Source organism: Labrus bergylta, chromosome 5 (genome assembly GCF_963930695.1).
Source record: "Labrus bergylta chromosome 5, fLabBer1.1, whole genome shotgun sequence".
Classification (NCBI taxonomy): Eukaryota; Metazoa; Chordata; class Actinopteri; order Labriformes; family Labridae; genus Labrus; species Labrus bergylta.
In genome coordinates this window covers 20,380,541-20,405,116 of record NC_089199.1, presented here as the reverse complement: position 1 = coordinate 20,405,116, position 24,576 = coordinate 20,380,541, and the positions used below count along the sequence as shown (strand labels likewise).

At 39.7% G+C, this 24,576-nt stretch overlaps 1 protein-coding gene across 2 annotated transcripts in view; it reads left to right on the top strand.

Moving 5' to 3' along the window:
* LOC109991190 (membrane-associated guanylate kinase, WW and PDZ domain-containing protein 3) overlaps window positions 1-24,576 on the top strand; it is a 177,617-nt gene that overhangs the window by 92,857 nt on the left and 60,184 nt on the right. For both annotated transcript variants that reach the window (XM_065955100.1, XM_065955101.1), the window contains exon 2: window positions 17,982-18,098. In XM_065955100.1, the coding sequence (XP_065811172.1) occupies window positions 17,982-18,098 (117 nt within the window). The remainder of the gene's footprint in view (window positions 1-17,981; window positions 18,099-24,576) is intronic.

Genomic DNA, 24,576 nt, shown 5'->3' with positions numbered 1-24,576 from the left:
TTCTTGAAGCAGACATGTACATGTCTTGTATTTTGTGGTTGCTGGCTTTCATATCAGGATTTGTAGCGGTTCTTTGTTAAAATTTGAGTCTTTCGATTTCTCAAAAGAAGCAATTTCAAGGATCTCACTTTGAACAGTCAGATCTTTTTTAAGCTTCTTTTAGTTTTCCTTTTGTTTGTGGACATTTTATAGACGATCAGATGGATACAGTAAAGGTGAATATAGCGTGCAGGTTAATTTATTATGAAATGATCGGTAGTTGCCGCTCTTGTCGCGGTGCACATAAATAATAGAGAAAGGGGGAATTAATTCAGAGACTCAAAGGTGACTTCAAACATAAAGCATCATAACTTGGCACATAGCAGATTTGCATTTGCGTTATTCTTCCCGTGTCGGCGCTGATGTAATCCAAGACTCCTGTCATGAACAGCGTCTGGATGTATTCTGTGCTGTCCTCTTTATTACTTGCATTGTTATAAACGGCTCTGTGGGTCCTCTCAGTCAGCAGGATTAGAGCTCAGGATTAAGATTCTGCACGGTGGACGAGTGGGTGTGCAGCGAGCTGGGCCAGTTATTGGAATTGCCATCATTATCCTTTGGATATCTCGTCATGAACTACTCACCTCAATGCTCCTTAAGCTGCACTATTCGCCGCTTCTGCTGAATGCAGACATCTGCACGGCATTAAATGTACAGATGTTCCAGGAGATCCACTTTTCACTGCATGTTCCCTGAAGTGTTGCAAAACTTTTAGCTTTTTTTTTTGCTAACGCCTCCTCTTCTGTTGATCTACAGTATAATGTCTATTCAAGTAAACTCTCACTCAGTAGGGCAACCAAGTCCCTCTCATCAGTATAGCAACATCCTATATGGAAGGGTCCAAACAAAAAACAGATAATATTTAGCTGTTCTGGCAGATGCATCTTTTCACCCACCTAGTCACACAGATTTCCATCTGACCCAATCAGGCCAATTGGAACCCTTCATTCAATAAAGCCAAGCTGCTGCCTGGGATGTGAAAAGTTTGAATCCTCACTAAAGGGTTGACCAAGGTCCAGATCTGGACCCAGATGCCACCTGTGATAAAATTTGCTGAGCATTTCTATTTTAAACATCAAAGCTTCCAATGCCTTCAAGGTAGTCTTATTTAAACTGTGCAGCTTTTCTCGACTTTACAGAAGCAATTAAAGTGGCCCCTGAATGTCCATTACATTTGTCCAAAATGGTCACGTGTGATGGGAAAGCCAATCAAATCTCTTATTCAGATCATATGAGTAAATGTGTGAGAATACAGTGAGGTACTTAAAGAGGACATATTACCCCCCTTCTCCACCTTTTCAAACAGTCCCCTGTGGTCTAAATGAAACATCTGTGCTGTGCTTTGGTCAAAATATAACATGAATCAAGCGCCAGAGGAGGTTTGTGACCCTGTATAAACCAGCTCTCTCAGAACGCTCCGTTTTGGTGGGTGTGTCTCTTTAAATGCAATGAGCCCCCCCTGAGTTTTCCCAGTAGACATCACTCCTTCGCTAGCAAGAATAAAAATGGCGGACCTGCTCTAGGCTGGGGGTGGAGTCCATGGTTGGAGATACCAGGGGAGGGGAGGGGATTTTGTTTTACCAGAATCCCACTGTGACATCACAAGGAGAGCAAATTAGAAACAGAGCATTTTTCTCTGAGTTGTAAGACTTATGCAGACCACAAACAAAGGACTGGATGGGTTTATTTCACATTTTGTGGGTCAGTAGACACTCAGGTTACCCAAATAAATATTCAAAAACACTGTAAAAGTGGATTTTTCATAATATGTCCCCTTTAAGAGTTAGCTGACCAACCGTCATACTTGAGGGGTGAAAAACGAAGCCAATGCAGGAGTGCAAAACTGTGTGTTATCACACCATTCATAAAATGTTGCTTATTTTAAAAGAGATGAAAGGCCAAACAGCCGATTTCATATTTGTACAGCAAATGTCTGAGTGTGTGTTCTAACATAAATCATCCCTGTTGGGTAACTGGAGCGGTGAGTGTGTATAACGTATGTGTGCATGGCGCTCTCGTAGCACAAAGCACTCTTATGAGATGTCCTGTTGCCCTCAGGAAGCTCTCTGCTCACTCAACAATAAAACGCATGGTATTGGATGCGATGGACTGCCATTTCATGCGGAAGGAAAATGACAACCTTCGCCTTCCACGAGAAGCCCCGCTGATAAAAAGAGAAAGTGGAAGAGGAGTGTTTGGCCTGCAGAGTAGGATTAGGCGCCGGGCTGCACCTTTTGTTCCCCGCTGACTCTTTGTGTGACGACAAACACGCCCCACAACCACTTGTCCTTCTGACCAGACCTTGGGAAGTTACTTTTAATGATGGTGGACTGTAATGATCCACATAATAGAGGAGTAGAGAGTGCTGCTGAGTGAAACACACATATTCTCCCTCAATCACACACACACACACACACACACACACACACACACACACACACACACACACACACACATCGCACATCGTCTTGCTCTCTCTATTCCTCTGCAAAACCTGGCAAGGCTGCTGCTGTCTGAAAACAACAAGGCTCGCACATCTCATCACCACAGCAACAATTACTCTTCCATTTCAAGCTTATCTTTGCTTAGGTGGCTGTGTTTGTGTGTGTGTGTGTGTGTGTGTGTGTGTGTGTGTGTGTGTGTGTGTGTGTGTGTGTGTGTGTGTGTGTGTGTGTGTGTGTGTGTGTGTGTGTGTGTGTGTGTGTTGTTGAATTAATATGATCCTGCTTTGTCAATCTCAGTCACTAAAACGCCTCACACACACAGAGAGATGGAGAAACCGATAGTGAAAGATTCCCCTCTTTCTCGTCCTCTGGCCCTGCATTAACAAGCACTTTGTAGTTTGACTCCTATCTGCCGCCATTAAGGACGATGACTGCGATAGCCCCAATTTCTCTCATCCTTCCCTCATGTCTGGCAGGATTAATGGCAAAGCTGTACCCTACGTCACTTGTGTAAGCCATGAATCAGCCCTTTTTTCTTCCCGCCCGTTGTAGACTCATTAAACATGAAAAGGAATGCTAAATGAGCTCAGGAGTGGAAATAATGTGCAGAATTTGTTACACGGTAAACAGCATTTAAAGAGGTCCTCTGTGGAGCCTTGTTTCATGTCTCGCTGCTGCATTTTCAAACTTAACAGTGTATTTCCCTGCGCTCACTGTGAGATGCTTGTGTTTACGGTGCCTTGGTGTGACATTTTAAAGAGGAAAACAGAGTGTACCATTAAGTCTAAGGTAGATGTAAGTGGTGGTGGAGGATCAGAAACAAGGCTTTGGTCCTGTGTTTCCGACAGCCTGAACAACGTTAGCTTTCTTCCCCCTCATTTCGGTGGCTAATACGTTCTCTTCCTTACTGTTTTCTCTAGCTATCAATAATTGAATACGTCTGGCCGACTTCTTGCTGCACAGAAAAAAACAAAAAAAAACATGACTTCACTTTTATGGGGACATGATTTGACAACAAGCTTGGGATTAGACGGACCCTCCCACTAATGGAGAACTACCCCGCTCAGTTGAGTCACACTTGTGTTTTTAGATATTACTGCAGGACTGGTTCATTTTCTCAGCTGAAACAATGTTTGCGTGCATTTGTCCCAGGCATGGTTTTGCATGTGAAACAGGTGAGAGTGAAAAGAGGGGGCGAATAAGAAATGCACGTCAGTTTTATCAGAAGTTTGCAGAGAGCAAAGCAGGGAGGCTCTGCATGGCGTTTGATTTTTTGTTTTTGTTTTTAGCAGTAAACTACATTAAATAGTACAATATAAAAACCATGTTTTTTTTCCTTTACCCTCCCCATCTCATGCATTCAGAGGCAGAACAAATTAAGGAAGGATTATTTTTGTTGGTATTTTGAATTGGAACTTCAGACATATATCTTCTTATTGGCTAAGAGGATTTATTGTTGCCCCTCTGCTGTGTAACTTTATGAATCCAAAAATGAAACCATGTCATATTTTAGATAATTCACAATACGAGACGTCAGCATGTCAGGCTTTGCTTACATGCTGTAAAACAGGAAGGGACTTTCCGCGACTTTCAGAGAAAATCACGGTTTTACTCTCCATGATTTGTGTCTAACAAAGTTCAGTGTTTTCAACACAATCTCAACACATTGTAATGCACAGCCTGTCTGACGCCGTTCATCATATAACCTTGAGAACTATTTGAAAAGGAGTGCTGTCTGACTGTTACGTGCAGCATACTGAATGCTCAATAAATCAGTGGATTCATTCTGATGAGAGGGTCTGGGTCTTTGTAAATTTACATGTTGCCAACCCAATACCAAGTTGTCAAACCACACCGGCATTCTGGAAACATATTTCTCATGAGCTGAAGAGGACAGTGAAATACACAAAAGATTTTTATGATCTGCTGAAATAAAGTACACATAACATAAATTAAATAAATCAATTATTTTTATTTGTTGCATTGGGGTGGCAGCCCACCACCCCAATTGAATGGTAGTGGAAACACTGTGTACCTATCAATTTTTATATGAGCCATTGGTTTCTGTACTACTCCTACAAAGCCTTGGGTTTGGCTTTTTTTTGGAGCAGAGTGACAACATTTGGACAAACATTTTGAGACCCATTGCTGCGTCTTAATTTCATGTTGCAATGTTAGCAACTTGTAAATAAAGAAAATCAGGAGCATTATTTCATCTGCCTTCATACAACCAGACTTTTATTTTTGTAACATGTGGAGTTACCCCCTGCATGCCATTGTAAGGATTGCAAATGCACCGTATTTGCATTGGCTTCACTTTTTAACCAAGGGGTTTCATTCTGTTTTTGGAAACAGGTTTTGATTTTAAGCAGATGATATCTGCCTTCTCCTTTAGTTCAACAATCAGGTCAACAATTACCTTTGTCACCAAATTCTGGCTGAATTGATGACAATCCCATTAGCCACAATCTAGCTTTGCTAGCACACACATCTACTGTAATTTAAAAAAAATTCTAATAGATATATACTATTACTACTAGATATTTTTCTTCTTCTCTTGTTTAGTTCTATTAGTGTGTACTGTTTATTTCACACACAAACACAGTGAGCTAGAGCAAAGTTTAGATTTTTACTATCAATGTGGTGCACAATCTGATTGGACAGATACATGCTTTCTAAATATGACTTTATGCTGATATGTTGTCTGAGCCAGATGCTAAGTGGGAACCCACAGGAGATGTAAAATGTGTGTGTGCGTGTGTGGGTGTGTGTGTGTGCGCGTCTTTGTCTGCAGCTGTCTCATTCTGCACAGACCACATTAATGATAGAACAGAGGCTTGGGCCAAAGACTGCTCATTATAGAGAGAAGAAGAAGGAAAGTGAAATGAAGAAGAGTCAGACGTTGGAGGGGGAATGAGATGGCATAAAAAGAGAGAACTGGAGATTTGAGAGGCAAAAAATAAAAGTGAAGGTGCTAAAAACCAGCATAAAATAGAGCAACATCATGACTCAGCACCTGCAGGGCAACACGCCTCCTTCCTCTCCAACACCTCTTCTTGCACTTTCTCCCCCCCCCGTCCCCCACTTCCTTGTCTCGCTCCGTCTCTCTGGGATGGGGACGTCTTCTTTCCCTCTAACATTATCGCAACAGCTTTGGCACTCCTGCTGTTGGCGCTGCTACTTATTCGCACAACCCCGACTCACCCCGACCGCCCCTGCATTTCCGCTGAGTTTGGCTGATGTTGCTTTTACCTTCCAGGAGGAAGGTCATCCCTCTATCTCGTGGGCAGTGACAGACAGAGGGTAGGGGGCGGAGGAAAGAAGGAAGAGAACAGGAGGTGGAGAGCATATGGTTAGTTAACTTTAATGCAGAGGCAGATGTCTTTCATGTACTTATGAGATCAGTGGGCTGGAAACATGTCATGCTATGATCATATGAGGGAAAATGTGTAGTGTTTCTTGTAAGGGGGTTGGTGTTCTGACCTGTGCACATGTGGCCTACGGTGTTGGTGGAAAGGCATGTTTGCTTCCTTTGCAGGATGAAAACCTGTTTTAATTCTTTTTAAATATTTATACATTATATATGGCAGGGGGAGTAAACCTGTGTAGATTTACTACAGTTTTCTTTACTGTCTTTTGACAATGTTTTTATAGAATTGGATGTAAATGCATTTTACTTCAAATGTGAAGTTGTAAGGCAAAAAACAGAGAGGAAAGAAACAGGATTTTTTGGTATTTTTAAATAGAAATGCACTTTCAGACCAATACAGATCCAAGACCATTTAGCAACTGAATATTCCTTTAAAACCTATAATAACCAAGTGGCAACCTTTGTGGTGAGAAATATAAAGCCAATGCAGACGGTCCAAAAACTGCAGTTCCTGGTGTGTCCATTGGAGGCTGGCTGTTAAAGCCAACGAAGGCTCTTTCCCACTTTTACAGCATCAACAAAAATGTTGACTGCCTGGTTCAAAATAAATGTACTTTAGAATAACGTGCTCATTTCTTTATCCAAAGTTGTTTGATTTTATATAGCGTTACAGCAGCTCTCGGCTCCGCCTATTTGCTTGTTGCTAGATTGATTGAAAGTTAGTTGGATAAAGCATTTTCTAAATTGTGACCACCATTGTTGGCCATGGGTTACATAATGAGATAGCATTTCCTTGTTTGTACTGTCTATGATAATAACCCATGTTATTTTTTTTAAAAATAACAATCATTGTTTTATGATTATTTTATTTTTTTAGTGGTTCACTGTTTTTATTTATGGAACAGAAACAGTGTAAAATATTACACTGGATTTCTGTAAATAATATTTATTTCTTACAGTGTAATTTTGCATTTTATTATGATAAAAGAGAATAATGACAACTTGTATACCGGTAGTATAAATTATAGAGAAGATGCACAATGCAATTCATTTCAGGTTCTTTTCACTCCAACATGTTGGAGGATTGCAGAAGCAATTTGCAGTCTGGAGTAGTACTGTAATTAAAGCTGCAACAGTAAAACACACAATCTCTACACACACAATCTACGCCTTTGTTAGATATAATTGAAATAACTGCCCTAGAATACTTTAATTTGCCAAAATGTTGCAAACATCAAAACCACAATTAAATCAATATTTTGCCTTGTTGTGCTTTTCAGCATCCTTTTTTTAGCTTTTCCATTTAAGCTGCTTATGTCAGACCTCTGGCTAAAAAAAGGTGAAGAGGTTCTGGCGTGTGAGCTCAGTGCCTGTTTAACTTTAGCATTACTCCGCAGCCAGCCAGCCAAGCAGACAGACTGGAAAACACATCTACACAGAGGCCAATAAGGCGAGCAGCTCTGCTTCTCTAATGCAGCATCCTCCAGCTGTATAGTAACACTCCACATGCCAGTTATATAAATTAAGAGAATTCATGTGACGCTACTGCATGAGGTGTGAGATTACAAACCAGGCTCACACTCCTGGCTTCCATCAGCAGAGTTGGTGAGATGCCCATTCCACCATATTTACGGCTATAACTTTTATTTTTTACAGGTTCAAAAGCTGTTATAATGTCATACTCCTGTGTTCCAGGTTTGCAGATCATAGTGATCCAACGATCTCACATCATCTCACTGTGTCTTAATCGATCATCAACTAAAAAGACGACCAAAATTTGGGCCGTAATTCAACTTAAGATAACTATTTGATCACAAAGCTACTGGAAGCTAAGTCACAACTATTTGTAACACTAAACACCTCAAATGCTTACTAGATAACAAAACAATTAGTTAGGACTTTATGCCTCTCCATTTGTACCTTGTTGCATTATCAACAGTAATGTAAGCTAGCAAGTTGTTTAATATTTAGCTGTTGTTGTACCTTGAGAATAGGCCCAAATTGTACTGCTCATCTTCTCAGGTTGCTTACTGTAGCCTACATATAGAGAACCAAAGATCCATGTTTCAAGATAAAACAACATATTTCATAAAACATATGACATTATATGACTATAGCCAACCAATTCCCTTGCCTACCACTAGCTATAGCTAGCTCACTTGCATAACCTCGATCATACATTACCTTGAAAAGCTTGTGTTCTTATATTGTTTAAAGCTAAAGAATGGAAATGTTGGCTTAAGTGGTTGAGTGCTTACATTAGCTGTTGTCTAATAGTAGCTCACAGCAAGCACCGAGAATTCCTTGCTAACATTAGCATTAATTAGCCAGCTAACATTACCTTTATATATTTTACATCATAAACTAGCAGCCGGTGTTAGCTTGAGATAGCTTTTGCTATTCTGTTGTGTAGTCTAAAGGTTCAAAAAATGCTAATGTTAGTTTGGAAGGGGTTGAATGCTAACATTAGCTGTTGATATCAGCTTTTTATCTTCCTCATCCTCAAGCCTTGAGTCAGTAGAAAAGACCACAATGCATGCAAATATAGTGAATGATGCATGCTCTAGTACGGCTGTGTGAAGAATTTAGTCAAGGCAGTGCTGTAAACTTGAAAATCACAGGTGCCCCAAGGCAGTTTTGTCCCCTTAAATGGCCACACGAAGCTGCAAGGTTAAGGCGGGATGGAGGAGGTTTTAGGAAGGGTGTGATGATGCTGTCAGGCCAGGGGAGTGATGAGAGGAGCGAAACCTGAGGTCTTGCAGGTGTTGGTGCCTCAGTGGGCTCCGTTTGACTGAGTGCCACAGGGGACGAGGAGAGGCTGATGAAGAGGATGTTGGTGACCTGTCACACAGCACATGATGGATGGAGATAGGGGGCAGAGATTGGAGGGTTACAGTAGCATCTGTCTGCTGGCGAGGACAGATGAAGCCGAGCAATAGAGAGAAGAATTTAAGACCAGAAACACCTCAGGGGAAAAAATCTCAAAGTACAGAAAATGCAGAAAACCAGAAACTTAGAGAGATGAAACAGTGCTCAGTTTACATTTCAAGGGTTATTACTCATATATAGCAGAGTTTTTTTTTTATCTTGTATATTAGATATAAACATTGTTTACAATGAATAATATTGCTTTAATTATATTAGCTCCCTCCCTTGGCTTCCTCTCTATATTTTTTTATTTATTTGGTTTTAAGTTATTTTCTCTACTTGTATGTTTTCATGAGCTGTCTCGTCTCCTGGCCTGCTGTACGCTTGGTTTTGAAACATAAGGGATATACATTTACACATATTCAACCTTTGATGACTGTGCAGGAAATATCATAGACTGTATGAAACATGGACATAGTCTCAGTGACATCATCCATTGGTTTCTGAAGAGGCATTTTGTAACTGGGTGATGGTGGTCGCCATATTGGAAATGCTCACTCTTCCTAACTTCTGGTCACTCTAACAGGACCCTATAGGAAAAAGTGACAATACGCCCAACTGTCAGTTAAATCAAGCACGCCCAAATTAGGCACATTAATACAAAACTCTTTGAGGATGAGGTATAAAAATTAATTCCCTACCCATGTTCACAGTCACATTACCAAGAATGTTTTTTTTGTTATAACGTGTTGATTTTGTTCTTGAAACATTGTAACTGTAGTATGTGTCACATTAGAAAACACATGTTTTTTTAATGGCAGGTAGATTTGATTTTCACTTCATTTAAGGGCTTGTTTACTTGGTTTAAAAGAAGTATATGGTGGCATGAAGCTCAACAACAAGTATGAGGTCAGTGAGCTTTGTGGCTTCAGAAGCAGGGATTTAAAAACAAAAAGGTAACTTTACATCTTATTCCTTCTTATCAATTAAACTCTGACAGATCGTTCTCTGTTCTTCTTAAAAAAAAACTCACTTGTTACACAGTGAACTTGTGTAACAAGATCTTTTGATTAAGGCATATTGTGTTTTGTATTCCAGCTAGTGTCTGTCCCGTGTGTATTCATTAGAGAGAGAAAAGAAAAGAGGCTGTCCAGTTTAATAAATGTGTGATATGCAGGCGTTCATGTGAACCCTGTGTCTTTTCAAGTGTCTTTAGGTAAATATGGGATATTTCTGTATTTGTCTTTTTTTTTTATATTTTTGAGATGATAACCCCGAGCTCTGAGGAAGGTGCCGGGGAACAGCTGCAGCCCTGATGACATATTCTAAGTTCAGACGACTGTTAATTAAGTGACAGTAAGACAACAGAGATAATGACCTCCCAGCGGACGTCTCACATGCCCTATAGGGAGAATGCTGTCGAATTAAATGTCGTCATGGACACCAGGCGTTTGTTTGCTTACCTTTCTCTGTTTTTTGAGAGAGAAGAAAGGACGCATTAAGAACAAAGAAACATTTCACACATCTGTTATGGTCCTCAAAAGAATCTTTTACCATTTTGGGAATGGTGCTTGTTTACTTTGTTTAAGGGTTAGCTAAGAAGCTACCGCACATTTCTATACGGTACAAAGAAGTTAGCTTGCATACAGCTAGCTAAGCATAAAAGGACAGTGAGGAGAAGAAGAAAGTCATAGCTCAAGTTCAAGAAATAATCAGGAAGAAGCCACCACCAAACCACAAAATGCATCCATTACACTTTAATATTTGAATGGATTAAATAAGTAAGATGTATTGTGTTTATAAGGGTTTGTTTGAACTTTACAGATGAAGATTGCATTTGATATCTTCTCCTCTGGAGTCATTTCCAAATTGTTGAACTATTAAGTTAGCCTCGTGTTTCTTTATGGTACACACACAAGAATCAAGCTGTGAGTAAGCAATTATTTTATCTTGAGGAAACGTCTCAATTGAAATCCACTGATTGCGTCTGGATTACATAAGTGGTTGAAATGTTCACTTTTGATGTATAAATTTGGATTGATTTGAGTAATGATAATATGTTTTAAAGTAGTACCACCTGGTACAAACAGCCTTTTTTGTTGTTGTTTTTACAAGTTATGGATGAACAGATGGCAGGTTTATTTTTTCCTTTCTTGTATTGCTTACAGTGATCTTAGCACTTCAGTTTAACAGGGACATGATGTGTTATCAGTCACAGATCTTACATAATCATTTTCACAGAGTAAATGGGTGAATTTTTATTTTATTATTTAATTTTACTTGTTGGATTCTGCAAAATCCCAGATTGATTCTCAGATGCCTAACATGTGCTTGTGTGTTAGAGAGTTATGTATCGAGCCCGGGGTGTTAATCTAATTCTCTGGCTCGTGAGTGAGGTGTTGGTCTAAGTGACGATGTTAACAGTCTGTCGCTCCACTAGAGGTGCCAGGCGAGGCTTCTGTCACGATGTCTCTCTCAGACTCCAGTTATTTTGTTTTAGTGGAGTGCTGCTGATGCCGTGGGTGACCTTGGTCTTACCCTGACACATGCTCTGCCTTCAATTCATGCAGAAATTACTGAGAAGCAGAGGAGAGCCAGAGACTAATCTAAAGGGATCCGTCCGTTTGATTAGTCTATTCTTTTCAGGGAGCCCAGGATTGAAGCTCATGATATAACTGACAGGATAAATGAGAAAATTAGAGACAATTTCCTGCCATCACATTGACAGTAGGAGAGAGAGCTGAAATGACTGATGAAAATTGTAAAGGTTGAGAAAAAAATCATAGAGTGTATGAAAGAGGTGGACTTATCCATTGTGACAGTGTCTATTTGTTTGTTGACTACTGTTTGGAAGCATCACATTTGCCACTTTGCTGTCACCATCTCATTCTTTTCGGAGCCACAAATGTCAGAAGATTCAATGAAATGTATCATCATTTCAAAACATGTTATTTTGCTGATTTTGTGCTTGTATAAAGGAATAAAAAGGAATACAATTAGGTCCTGGTTAAGAAATCAACTATTGATAGATAAACCAACAACAGAAAGAAAATTTAGACTATGAGTCGTAAAACTATAATCTGTGTAAAAGAATGTAGTTTAAATTTTGTATAAAATGGTTGACATTTTTCTTTCTATTTGAATCAATTGTGATTTAAATGGGAAAATACTTAACAAGAGAACATCACGCTCTGTTGAAGACTTTAAACAAGCAATTCAGAGCTTAAATTAATATTGAAGGTAATAAGTCAGTTAGAAGTAGGGTCAATATAAGATAGACTTCAATACAATTCGTCTTCATTTTGCAGCCAGTGGAGTCGCCCCCTGCTTGCCATTAGACAGAATGCAGATTAAATGCACTTCCTCATGGGCTTTGCTTCTGAAACAAGAAGCTACATTCACTTCTGATATAAAATCTATGGGTTCAAGCGGCAACCTACGGTGTTGAAAATTGAAACCAATGCGGAAGTGCATAAAACTGCAGTTCCTTGAATGTCCACTTGAGGCTGGCTCCAAAAGACCTGGAAGTCCCACACACAACCCATATTAAAGTGTCTGTTTTGATAGCAGAAATGAACACGTTTACAGCCTGTAAAAAAAAAAAAAAGATTTTGTTTGTATTAGTTAATGTCTTTATTACAGTCGCCTCATGCACAAAACTAGAATGAAAACATTTTAAAGGCACTTAATGTTGGCTTTCCTGAAAGCCTAACCAGAGACCAGTTCTTACTCTTATATGAAGTCTATGGAAAAATTGGAACAAGATGATTTGGAAGGAAAGTAATTTAAAAGAAATAAGAACAAATTTTACTCTTGATCTTTTTTTTATTTTTAAACCACAGTTATTGTACACTATATTCATCTCCCTAGTGAGCAGTAGAAAAATAACCTACAATCGAGTGGATGGTTGATTGGGCACAATGGAGGCCATTGAATCCCCTTCGCAGAAAAATGAGGTCTGCTACAAAAGCTGTGTTATCTGCAGGGCGGAGGAACGGGGAACTCTGATGTGACAGCCTCACTAACAATCCCTGACAGGACCCAGGATGCCACAAAGAGCGCTCTGTAGCACTGTACTTGTACCACAATGAACAGATCAGAGCAGTTTGTGTGTGTCTGAGTGTATGCGTGTGTGTGCTTTTTTCAGTTATTTATCCACTGGAGTGTGACTGAGTGTGCTTGCTATATTGCCATAGAGTCAGACAAATCCAGACCTGTTAGATCTGCTGTACAGCCGCAAACATATTGCATGCAAAGGACTGTGGGATACTGATTGTAGAGGTGGTATGGGGCCATGAATGTGAGTCACAAAACACACTTGACTACTGCAAGAAATTGTTTCCATTTGTCTTCATCAAAGTGATAGTTTCGTCATAGCAAATGAAATGTTTTTTAGCCATCATTAGGGTTCAATCTAAAGAGCTTCATTTGATGCGATTGGCTCAGGGAGGTTTGGAGAAGTAAAGAAAAAGAACAGAAATTTCTCCAGCCAAGTTTATTTGTAAAGCCGATAGTACATTCACAATCTCGATGGGCTTTTCAGGCACACAACATCAATGATTCCTGACCCTGCCAAAGCTCTCAGAGAAGGAAAACAGCTTAAAAGAAAATCTTTGAACTTGAGGGAGAAAAACAAAAAAAATAAGACACCTCAGGGAGCAAATTCAAAGAGGAAGATCTAAGACCATGTAGAGCAAAAAGACATTTTGAAAAAATGAAATAATCAAGCCATTCAAAGGACATATAGTTTAAAAACATAATCAGCTAGAGTTGTACTCTTTCTCCCTTCTCTTTGTCAAGGCTTAAGATTAGATATTCTCTGAATTGTTCACCACCATGGTAGAGATCTGGAGACGAAAGAGCCAACCGGTATTCATAGGTCATATCTACAATATGCTGATGTCTTGTACTAGCATTGACTAATGTTGCCATAGTCCTATTGACTGTAAATACTTCACCTGAATTCTTTGTGGACATCACTGAAAGTTGTGATAACACTAACCATCACAAAACCCTCCGATACAGCCTAAAAGGTGGTATCAAGTATCAGATGTTTGACCAGTTAATGCACAGATACAACACAAACACAATAAGTTGTTAGCCCACTAAAAAATTAACTTATTCTCAAACAGAAACAATGACAGCCCAGAAAGACTATTTCAAAGTAAAGGTCTCACAAACAGAAGGTATGTGATGTCAGATTTTGACTCCTCTGATCATGGACTTGTTTGTCCAGTTTGATGGAGAGAGACTGAAGAGGCACTCATGTACACCTTTAAATGTCTTTATTTTATAATGTTAAGATTAGGGCCAGACTGATATGGGATTTTGGGGACTGATACCGATATCTATATTAGGGAGAAGAAAATCTGATACTGATATATTGGCCGATATCTTTCTTAGATCTATTTTAATCTTTAGAGATATATAGATAGACACATGTATTGTGTTGATCCCTCAATTGAAGTTATCAATCACTTGTGGGAAAGATATGATAATGAAGACAAGATGGTCACTTAACTGGAAGGTTACTGCTCAGGTACTCTGGATGGTGATAAAGCTTGTTGTAATCCATATAGCGCCCTCTGCTGGTGACAGCCAGAAAGAGAACTGCTCGTGTAATACAATGAAATGCTATTTGACTTGTGAATAAATCCAGTAATATCTGCACATATCTGCAATAAAATTAGCCGATACCGATACTCACTTGTTATGCTAATATCGCCCGATGTTATCGGCAGGCCGATTAAACGGTCGGGCTGCAGTTATGATACATATCCCTGTTCAAAACAGTCATCATTTACATGTTTACCTCACTGCTCATTGGATTTGGGCTCCTACTGGCTGTTTTTATTTTAAGACTTTACAAGAAGTTTACATAACCAATAGCAGACTGGTTATGTTAACTAAACTGGTTTATTGTGGGTTTGGTTGCAAAACGTTAGCATTTTTGTAACTCAATAAAAGCTAACAGTGTAATTGTCTTTTGGATTCTACGTCATTCACCTTTTGAAAGCATATAGCACATGTAGTTATTTGCAACTGCTGTCTTATCCTATAACCAGTCCCTTTGATAGCAAATGTTTTCGTTTAGGGTGGTGTTTTCCAATCAGTCTGTGTTGTGGCTTTGGGACAAGGCTATTTTAGGCTACTAATTCGAGGCTAACTGTGTTGAATCCTCCATTGGATGCTTCGTCATTAGCTTTCAGAAAGCATATGGAGCACATGTAGTTTGTTGGAACGGCCTTGTTTTCCTATTAGGTCCCCCGAGTGTGAGCTGAACTCGAACAAAAAGAATATTCTGGGACAGTTTTGGAGATGAAGGTGCCAGATCGGGCCTTGGTTCCCCACTCAGTCTGTTTGTCTGTTAGACCAGCTGTGATGCAGCCCTCTTTGGAGAGACAGACGGAGAACATGCAACCTTTATTCCAAAAAGCCAGGCCCGCCGGGATGAAGCTTCCTAAAAACAGGCGTCAGATGGCAGCGAGGACTGTGGACATGAGGAGCATTTTGATGCGAGTCAACAACAGCCTCCAACACTATACTAATACTGGAAGCGCTGTGGCGTCATAATAACTGCCCGTATTGTTTTCTGTCAAAAGCTGAGCAGGAAAGGAGGATTTGAGAGAAAACTTGCTGAATTATTCCCAGAGCTCATCATTATTCTATCAGCCCTCTATAGTCAAGTACATCTCCCCTCTCTATTAGCTCTTACAGTACGTCTACAGTACATCTCGTCTTTAGTCCTGCTGATTGTTATTCATAGCAATGCAGAGGAATGTCGTGCTGAGAGCAGTTTGGTTGTGCATGAAAGAGAGATGGAGATAGAATAAGAGAGCGAAAAGGGTAAAAAAGTGATTACTTGTCTGTAGTCAAACTGTTTCAAAGCCTGCGCTCCCCTCTCTGTCAGGAGATGAGGCTCACGCTGAAGCTGAGACCAGGCAGACACCGAAGATCTCTTCCTGCGTTCCGAGCTCCTCCTCATGTTCTTTCAGAGAAAAACTTTTTGCGGCGTGTGTATGAAGAGTCTGAAGTCTTCTGCCGCCTCAAACTTTGCATGAACTTCTTTTGTTTCTACAAAGGCTTCTGGGAGTTGAGAGCAAAGGCAAAACATTTTTTTCTGATTCTCTTGTGAACATCTCGGGCGCCGCACTTTTGAGGCTGTGGCATCTTTTGGGGAAAAGGCTCGTGTGAGGTCCTAAACAGAGTCGCGGGTGAATGCAGTGTCTATTATGTGTCACTTAGCAGTTTAGAATTCAGATTTGTTCTCTTCAGATGAAAGAAAACAGAGATGACAATGATTCCAGCTCAGTCCGATCTGTTCTCAGTATCTCTAACAAGCTGTCTTCAGTCGGCAATCACATTAATCAGAAAAGCAATCTAGTGCAGCTTTGTGCTCTCTTTTCCACACCACACTTCAGAGTATTTCTAGGCCAGGTCCTTGTCTAACCTCTCTTGCACCCTAAATCTCCCTTTGCCGCATGATTGAATAAGATTTAACAGAAAAGATCAGAGTTTAGAAATCTGTTTAACCTTCAACCTCTCGGCATCAATCTCCGCTCTGTTATCAAACTGGAATTAAACGGTGAATCAACAAGGATTTAAGCTCTCAGCGAGGCAGAACAGATGGCCAGTTATTCATACAGTCAAATAATATGTGTTTGCCGCTATTTTTAATGATGCTGCCATTTTAAACCGTGTACAACATAATCTAACAACTTTAAATTTTGGGATTATCAAAGAGAGTCAGAGCCCACCTCCACATTATATGACCCATGAGGGGGAAATAGGCAACAGAGTATGCAGCCTAGTCTCTAAAATGCAAACTAAGTTTCTCAAACTAGCTAAAAAAACACAAGGTATGAGCATGTCAGAGGATTATTTATCTCGCCTGAAGTTTACCGTCTGACTCAATATCGTCGACCTTCGACAGCGCCCCTTCCACTTAGTTTGTTCATTCTTGGAGAAAGAACGTAATGACTGTAGGTTGAAAACGTTGACATTTTCAGTATCCGATTTATCATTTAGTTTGATTTAATCAGAAAAGAAGAAATCATAAAAGTTTAAAGCGAGTGCTGCACTGGGTCAAAAAATATAGAGGGATCAGGTGCTCTTCAGGGATAGGGGACGGAGGTCAAATATCTAATAAATAAATGACTGTCCGGATTTCAAGCAAAGTTCATTGTGAAGAAAAGGCAGTCTTGACTGAAAGTCCGAGGCACTCTGATGCAGTATAAAAATCCTCTGTAAACAGTGATGTGTCTCTGCAAAACATGTGTTTGTTTAAAGATGAAATCAGGGTCTTGTTTAGTTTAGCTTTTGCCACAACAGTTTGTAGGCAGATTACTCGTCAGGATCCCACAGTTTCCTGCTGTTTCCATATTTCCTGTATCCTTCCTTGGCCTTTTAAAGGTTTAAAAACTGAAACATTTGTTATTTCTTCTTCACCTTATTTGTAGTGCATTGCACCACACGTCAAGCTTTGGGGCATTTTCCTTGTGTTTTGCAAGCACACAAAAAGAACTGAGGGCTTCAGAGTACAGGAAGTAGTTGTTTTCCTCTCTCTGGTGTGGGCGATATTTTATCCTTTTCTGTTTGATCTCATCCAATCAGGAAGTTGTTTTTTTTACAATCTGTGTTAGAATCTGAGTTTACGATCTGGGAAAATGGATTTGTATTCAGAGAATTGGAGTTTAGATGGGACAGGTGATGGTTTTAAGGCTATCATTCATTGCCTGACCTCTACTGTAATACAAAAAAAATCAAGTTTCCTCCTACGCACCTGTCTACAAGAAATTGAAGGTTTGCATGAGCCTTTAAACTCATCAAAAAAAATATCAGGTGACTTATCATTCATTTTTTCATGTGTCTGTAGTTGTCGAGTTCTATTCAGTATTTTTATGCATAGATTGATGTTTACACTGCCTTTAAAATGCCCTCATATGGGATAGAAAATTGTACTGCACTGAATTGAACAGAACATCTTTGTTCTTTACCTTACATTGATTGAAATCCTCACAAAGGGATCTATAATACGAAACCAAGTGCTCAATATGCGTAGAAAAAATCCATAAAATGAAACGTTCTGGCTATAAAAGGGCTTTCCTGAAGTAGAAAACAGTTGGATGTAGTTGTGTGGTATTGATCACTTTCTTAGGGTACACGTCGCTCGGATAGATTTCCTCCTCGACTGAAACCCTTCAGAGAGCTCACCACTATGTTTTTATTGACCTTCCATCCTTCTGCCTGTGTTTCTGCAGGTAAAGTATTGAACACGGACCTGCGCCACTACCTCAGTCTGCAGTTTCAGAAGGGCTCGCTGGACCACAAGCTCCAGCAGATCATACGGGACAACCTCTACCTACGTACCATCCCCTGTAAGTACACACAATGCAGGACTGCAAACAGAGGAGGCTGAAGTTCACATATTCTTTATCAAGCAGAAGTGCTGAAGCTAGAGCAAAAGAAAGGCTCTGGTAGAAAGTAAAAGTACTGAACCTTCTTTTTCACTGAAGCAAAAAGTGAAAAAGAAGCGCTAACTCAATCTTATTTCATTTTTGGAGACAATAAAACTGAAGCCGTCTTCCATTAAATGTATATAACATATATACTGTAAATGAGAAACGTTAACTTTGCCTCAAAGTTGTTATCAGTCCAGTAGTGAATTTCTTGTTGTTCTGACCCTGCTCTGACATCAACAACAACTTTTAGTTATAAAGGTTCCCCCTTGTCGACCACAGAAAGTAGCATTAGTTTCTACAGAAGAAAACAACTTGCACCCTATTCTTCGAAAGAAACAAGATATGTTGTCTAAGATGGACTTTCCTCTAAGAACCTGTGGTATTCATATAATGAGACTGATTCAATCATGTCATTGTTTAAAGCAAGGATCTAATAAACACCATTAACTTTCCTCTCTGTCCTTGAATTAAAAACATTTTTACAAAAAATTCTCTTGAAAACGTCAAAAGCAGCTTATATTTAGGGTATTAAAGAAGCAGAAGTATATATTAATGTTTCATCAGCATCAAAAAGAAAGTTTGTATCAGTAAGATTGATACATCAATTATTTTTCTGTATTTAAAATGTGATTGGACCCAGTATAAGCCCTTGTGGGACACCTTTTTCTATATCTCAAATAGCTGAAGATAAGACATCAACATTATATGATCTACAATTTGAGACATTTTCAAACCATTTAACATACTTTTTTAAGACAACCTCATGTTAGCCAACCCCTGTAATATTATAGTAAAGAACAATTTCAAAAGGCCTATAAGACTTATAAGACAACTTCTAAATTAAGCTGTAATCGCTTCAAATGCATGCTAAAGTGGCGAGGCAGTGTTGAAAATCTAAGTTATAGAAAGTTGTCAGAAAAATAACTTCTTAGGTAAAGACATCAGAAAAATGGCACTTGTGTTTCCCGCCTCTGCTGCAACACGTAACTCGCATTCACTACAAGGCTGAAGAAGCAGCTACCAGGACAAAGCACGCCAGGAATGTACAATATGACCCACTTTTAGTGCATATGTGCTTTAATCTGAGGCACTTTATGGGAAGAATGAGAATGTTGCATGTGTGCCACACAGCTGGAAATCAAACCTACAAGTGGTGTGAATGTGTTCCCTTTTCAGGGAGCTAGACAAGGCTGAGCACACTCAAACGTACATATATTTACTGCACTAGCACATTGTCACCCTTCCACAGCTCTCTGTCACACACTTTGTAAAACGCACACACTTCAATGTCACCATGGCAACCCTGGCCAAGGACATCTCTCGAACCCCCATGTAACTTATTTACTGCTGTAGCATATCAGCGCGGTGATCAAAGTCATATTCTTTCCATAAATAACGCCACGTTTTCCCTTGGCTGCTCTGCTTTCCCTCGTTGACATTCTGCTCAGTGGGGCCGTCACCAACTATTATTCTTTGCTGAAATCAGTAATGGAGTGGTAAATAAAGAGGCTGGTACTGTGCTGACTGCCAAGAACCACTGCAAAGAACTGAAGCAGGATACATTTTTCAGGGTAGCAGTAATTCATACTCAATGGAAATGTCTATTGATTGCAGTATTTATGTAATCGATATGAATATTGCAAAACAGCTGTTGATTTAAGGCTCTCTAGAACTGATGCATTCAATTGTTCTTTTTATAATTGCAATGTGGGGAAATGTTTTAAGATGGCACTTGGAGCTGATCAGCACTTTACAGTTTTAATTTTGGATACTGATAAAAAAAATTGTAAAATGTCAAATAACAGGAGCTCTGGGGAAACATCTCTAGATTTACACCTCTGCCATTTACTTTGTTTTTATGGTGTTAGATATTTTAAAATGTAGGCTTGAATGAATGAATGAATGAATTGCAAATCGCAATCTCTACACTCACTATCCTTTTGTCCACATTCCCCAGATGGCTAAGGGATGTCCCTAGGTCTAATTATTGAATGCGTGAGGGCTCTAATGTTTCAAATTACGCACTATCCTTGAGTCTCCATATCTGCAGACGGGACTAATTTCAGAGTTCTTTGTAAACTTAGTGACATAAAATATGTACTTGTGGTGAGATTGTACTGCTTAAAATAATAAAATTAAACAACAACAACTTTGAGTTTGCGCTTCCAGCTGCAAGCTAGGAATTCAGATGCAGCTACTCTACTACTGATTTCTTCGAGCAACTGCATCACCAAAGTGAGCAGAGTACTATTTTGAAGTGTGTGAATCGCCACAGACCTGTGGATGAAACCATAGACTGTATAAATTGTAGTCTCAGTGACATCACCCATTGGTGACTTCAAAAATGTTTTAAAATGCCATATGAGGATATTTTAAAATTGCAACTAAAGATTGTGTTAATTGTGATTGCCTACTGAAATGCAGCGAGTAATTAAAATGTCCAAAATTAATTGTTTGACAGCACTAGTTTTAATTTAGTTATGCATCTCTTTTTTGGCAACTTGTGATGTCATGATAATGTGGCTCATTGCTAATTTTTATACCATCTCAACCCCTGCCCGCCTGTTCTTAAAGAAGTCCTTAAGGGTTCAGTGCATGGCCATGGAGCAGGGATTTGGACATTATGCAGAGGTGAAATTGCAGGAGACACAACTATAGACGCAGTATATATGTATGAAACTGCAAAGATGTCTGCAGAGATATTTCGGGCTAAACATTTCCCACATCTTGTTTTTGCCGAGTGACTCTGCTCAGAGGAGCGCCATAATTGAATGTAGTGAAGGTTTTAGTCACATGCAGAGCGACTTCTCCTGAGGCGATGACAGACTCTGAGGCACTGCACTGTCACAAACAAGCAGCGTCTCAGATCCCCGAACCCTCCCCCCCCCCACGGGCCTGGAAGTTGCTCTGTCTCGTTCAGAGGCGACTTGCATGCACAAGTGTGACATATTTTCAGGAAGTAAGCTTCTTACCTTTCATGTATGTTTAATTTTGTTGTAGGTTTTTTGTTGTTTTTAGTGTCATCTTGAAGAGAGGACTATCTTTCTTCAAGCCCTCGCTCCGCTGCTTCTTCTTCTGTGTGTGTTTTGCTGTGCCTGTCTGTCATCCCTTTATCCATTCCCTTTTCCTTTCATATACCTGTCAGTCATTGCTTAGACTCTGTTTCCCTACACAGTTAGGTTCAGTTTGAATTCTTATTGATTTTTTTTTTCCTTCACGAACTTCAGTTGCACTCATGCCAGTTGAAGGGGATTGACAGAAGATGATTTTAGAGGTTTAAAAAAACACCAATCAGTGATGTCTTTCACAAGGACACACCAACCTTTCATTGTCCCCTGCTTTTTCCTCCTAACACACACTTTTACACACACATTACTATCACCTATATTAACCTGTGCACACACCTCAATCTTCACTACTGCTTCAAACATAGCTGTCTTTTTCTGTCCACATACAGTAGTGGCAGTCGTTGAGGTTTTACGACCCCGTAACCACCATTCATCAGCAGCAGCCAGTGGGCTCGCTCCTCTCCGCCCAAGCCTGACTCCCTAATCCCCGGCTTGAATTACTGTCTTAATGAGCAAGAGACCAGAACTCGCATGGTGACGGCACCTCCATCATTCACTCGCACGCTTTCAGCCTCCCATCCTTCACCCTCTCTGTTACACTTTCACTCTTTCTCTGTTTCAATTACCCCAGCCTGCCTTGTTGTATAAAACTCAGATTTATTCTGTTTTCTGCTCTGTTAAAAGCTTTTTATATTAATTGGAGGTCAAACAATGAGCAAGAAAATACTAGAATGCACAATATGTTGAAAACGTTTTGGCATAATGGATTGACCAATGTAATAAGCTCCATGCATCTAAAAGATTTATAAAATTTGACCGCAGAGACATAGTATTTAAGTATTTACACTTCAATTTGCTGTAGAGTTCTCTGGAAAAAAATGTTGTTTTTACTTACCCTGATTGCTATTCAGTGAGCTGCATACAGAATCATTTTTCTCATACCAGCCAAGCTGAAACCTCGAGTTGCAAAAGAGCAAAGACAATGCAGTTCCTCAAGTGTCCACTTGGGGCTGGCTCCAAAAGCCAAGTAATCCCCTTTATGTTAAAATAATATTAACAGCAGATATAAACATGTTAACAGCCTGGTAAGACATTTTTTTTTAAGCTAATGTCTCTACTTGTTGAAACTGTACCTCCACACTTTGTATGAAACACGTTTCTACAGACATAAGAGTCCTTTTAGAAAAATGAAAAATGAAATGAAATTTCCTTTTCTCAACTTTGAAGACGTTTTAGGCTTATACTGCAGTGTCTTCACTCCAGCAACCTCATGCCGTACATGTTTGACTTCTCTTCTTTTCGGCACAGAGAAGTTATTTTCTCATTCCAGTAAATCAATACTTTAGGATAGAAGAAAACGAGTAATAGGGCCTATTGAGGGAGTACTTTTGTACGCCGCAAAACTACAGATTACAACACACAAACTTTTTCCTGAATGTGTCCAAAATCACCAATGTATGATAAATTAGCATTTTTTTAAGGTGAATTTGTACCCAAAATGTGCGCACAATCACACAAACAAGAAGAGGATTACAGTGGCTGTTTATGTTGATATACCGAATGTCCACTTTACTGTCGGCCATCTTGCTGTCCTGTTTGTGTGTCAACCCTATGGTGTCAACCAACAATCCTGTGGAAGGCAATACCACAGGATTTGGGGCTATAATGAATGTATTGATTTGAACTTTTGGACCAGTTTTCAAATATAGAGAGGAATTTTCAAGATAGAAATAAAGAAATATGGGAAGAAAAAAGAATAAGATGGCAGTGAGTGGTTTCTGAATTTGAAGGAAAGGAGAAAAAGTGAGGAGCAGAGAGACAGAGAGAGTGAGTCTTCAGTGTCTGTGTGTGGTAAATCCCCGGGTCCTTTTCCCTGGGTCTTGGGACGGCTCCATCACATTTGGACTCTAAAGAAAACGCTGTAGGAGGCTCTCAAGCGCTCTGGAGAGGACAAAGAGGGGAGGGTTTTTCCAAGAGGATAGAGAGCTCAGGGTCACATGCAGTCCTTCCACTCCCTGTGGAGATCAGCGATGGCCAGAAAAGATTTTGATCCCACACAAACTCACATTTCCATCCGTGCACACACTCAAACACACACTGCGCTGGTGCAGACACGCATGCACAGTAAGGCATGTACAAATGGGTACATGTTGTGGACACATACAGCTGTACTCAGTGACCTTTCTGCTTTTGCTTTTCATTTCAAAAACAGATCGCTTCTCTGCCTGCTCCTTTTCCTTCATTTTGTCTTAAAGAGAAAGCTGTTTTATTTACAGATTAATGAATAATGTCATGATACATGATAGCCTGTGGTTTGGATTTTCCTTTTTTTCCTGGTTAAATGTGTGGAGCTGTGTTTTTATAGCTGTCAAGATAATGAAAGCATATAGTGCATTCAATGCAGGATAATGAGTATCAGCAAGAAGCCTACAGTGGTGATTCTAGTCTGTTGGGGCCCTAGGCAAAAATCAATTGAGGGGCCCTCCAACCATCATGTCTACCAGTGTCCTGACGCTTACTCCTCTTCCTCTTTTTTTTCCTCTTTTGACGTTCATTGACAAACTTTGGTTTTCACAGCATTAACGTATGTGATGCTTAGCAAGGCAAAGAGAGTGAGTGCTGTCAGATGGGGCCCCCTTAGGGAGGTTTTCTACTGTCATTTTGGGCTACTGCTGTGGTTAAAAGTTGTTCAGCCCTTAGGGACCCCCTACTGGTCTGGGGCCCCAAGCAGTTGCCTGCCTTGTCTGTTTTAAAAAATCTAACAGGTGTTAAAAACAACATTTACCATGTTTTATTTTATTTGTCATTATATTTTTTTTCAATAAAATAGTTGTCTTGTATAAACACAACATTTGCTATCAGTATTATAATCAGGGTCGTCTTACTCGGGTCAATCCAGTATTTACCAACTTATTAAACCAAGACAGAGCTTGTCTCAATGCCCTAAAGCCAACACTTCACAAAAAGACACAAAAATATTGGCTTTATAATGATTATCTTTTTCTTTCTTTTTCACTTTTTCAATCTAGTTATTTCAAAAGCAAAGCCCTAAGCCATCTTTTTTTTTTTTTTTTTTGATGTCCTAACATAACACTAAGCGCACCAAATCAGCATGTAAAATTTATGGCCTGCCATTTCTGACTGACTGCCTTTTGATGGTCCCGTCGTGACATCCTCTCAGTCCAGACGGTTTAGAGAAATCATGTCTCAGCAGAGCACAGGCCGTGCAAGACTAAAGTGACAATTTGCTTCAGTCCAGGATAGAAATACACACACTGGCACATGTTAACATAGCACTTTTAACAATATTACCATTTTGGAAAAAT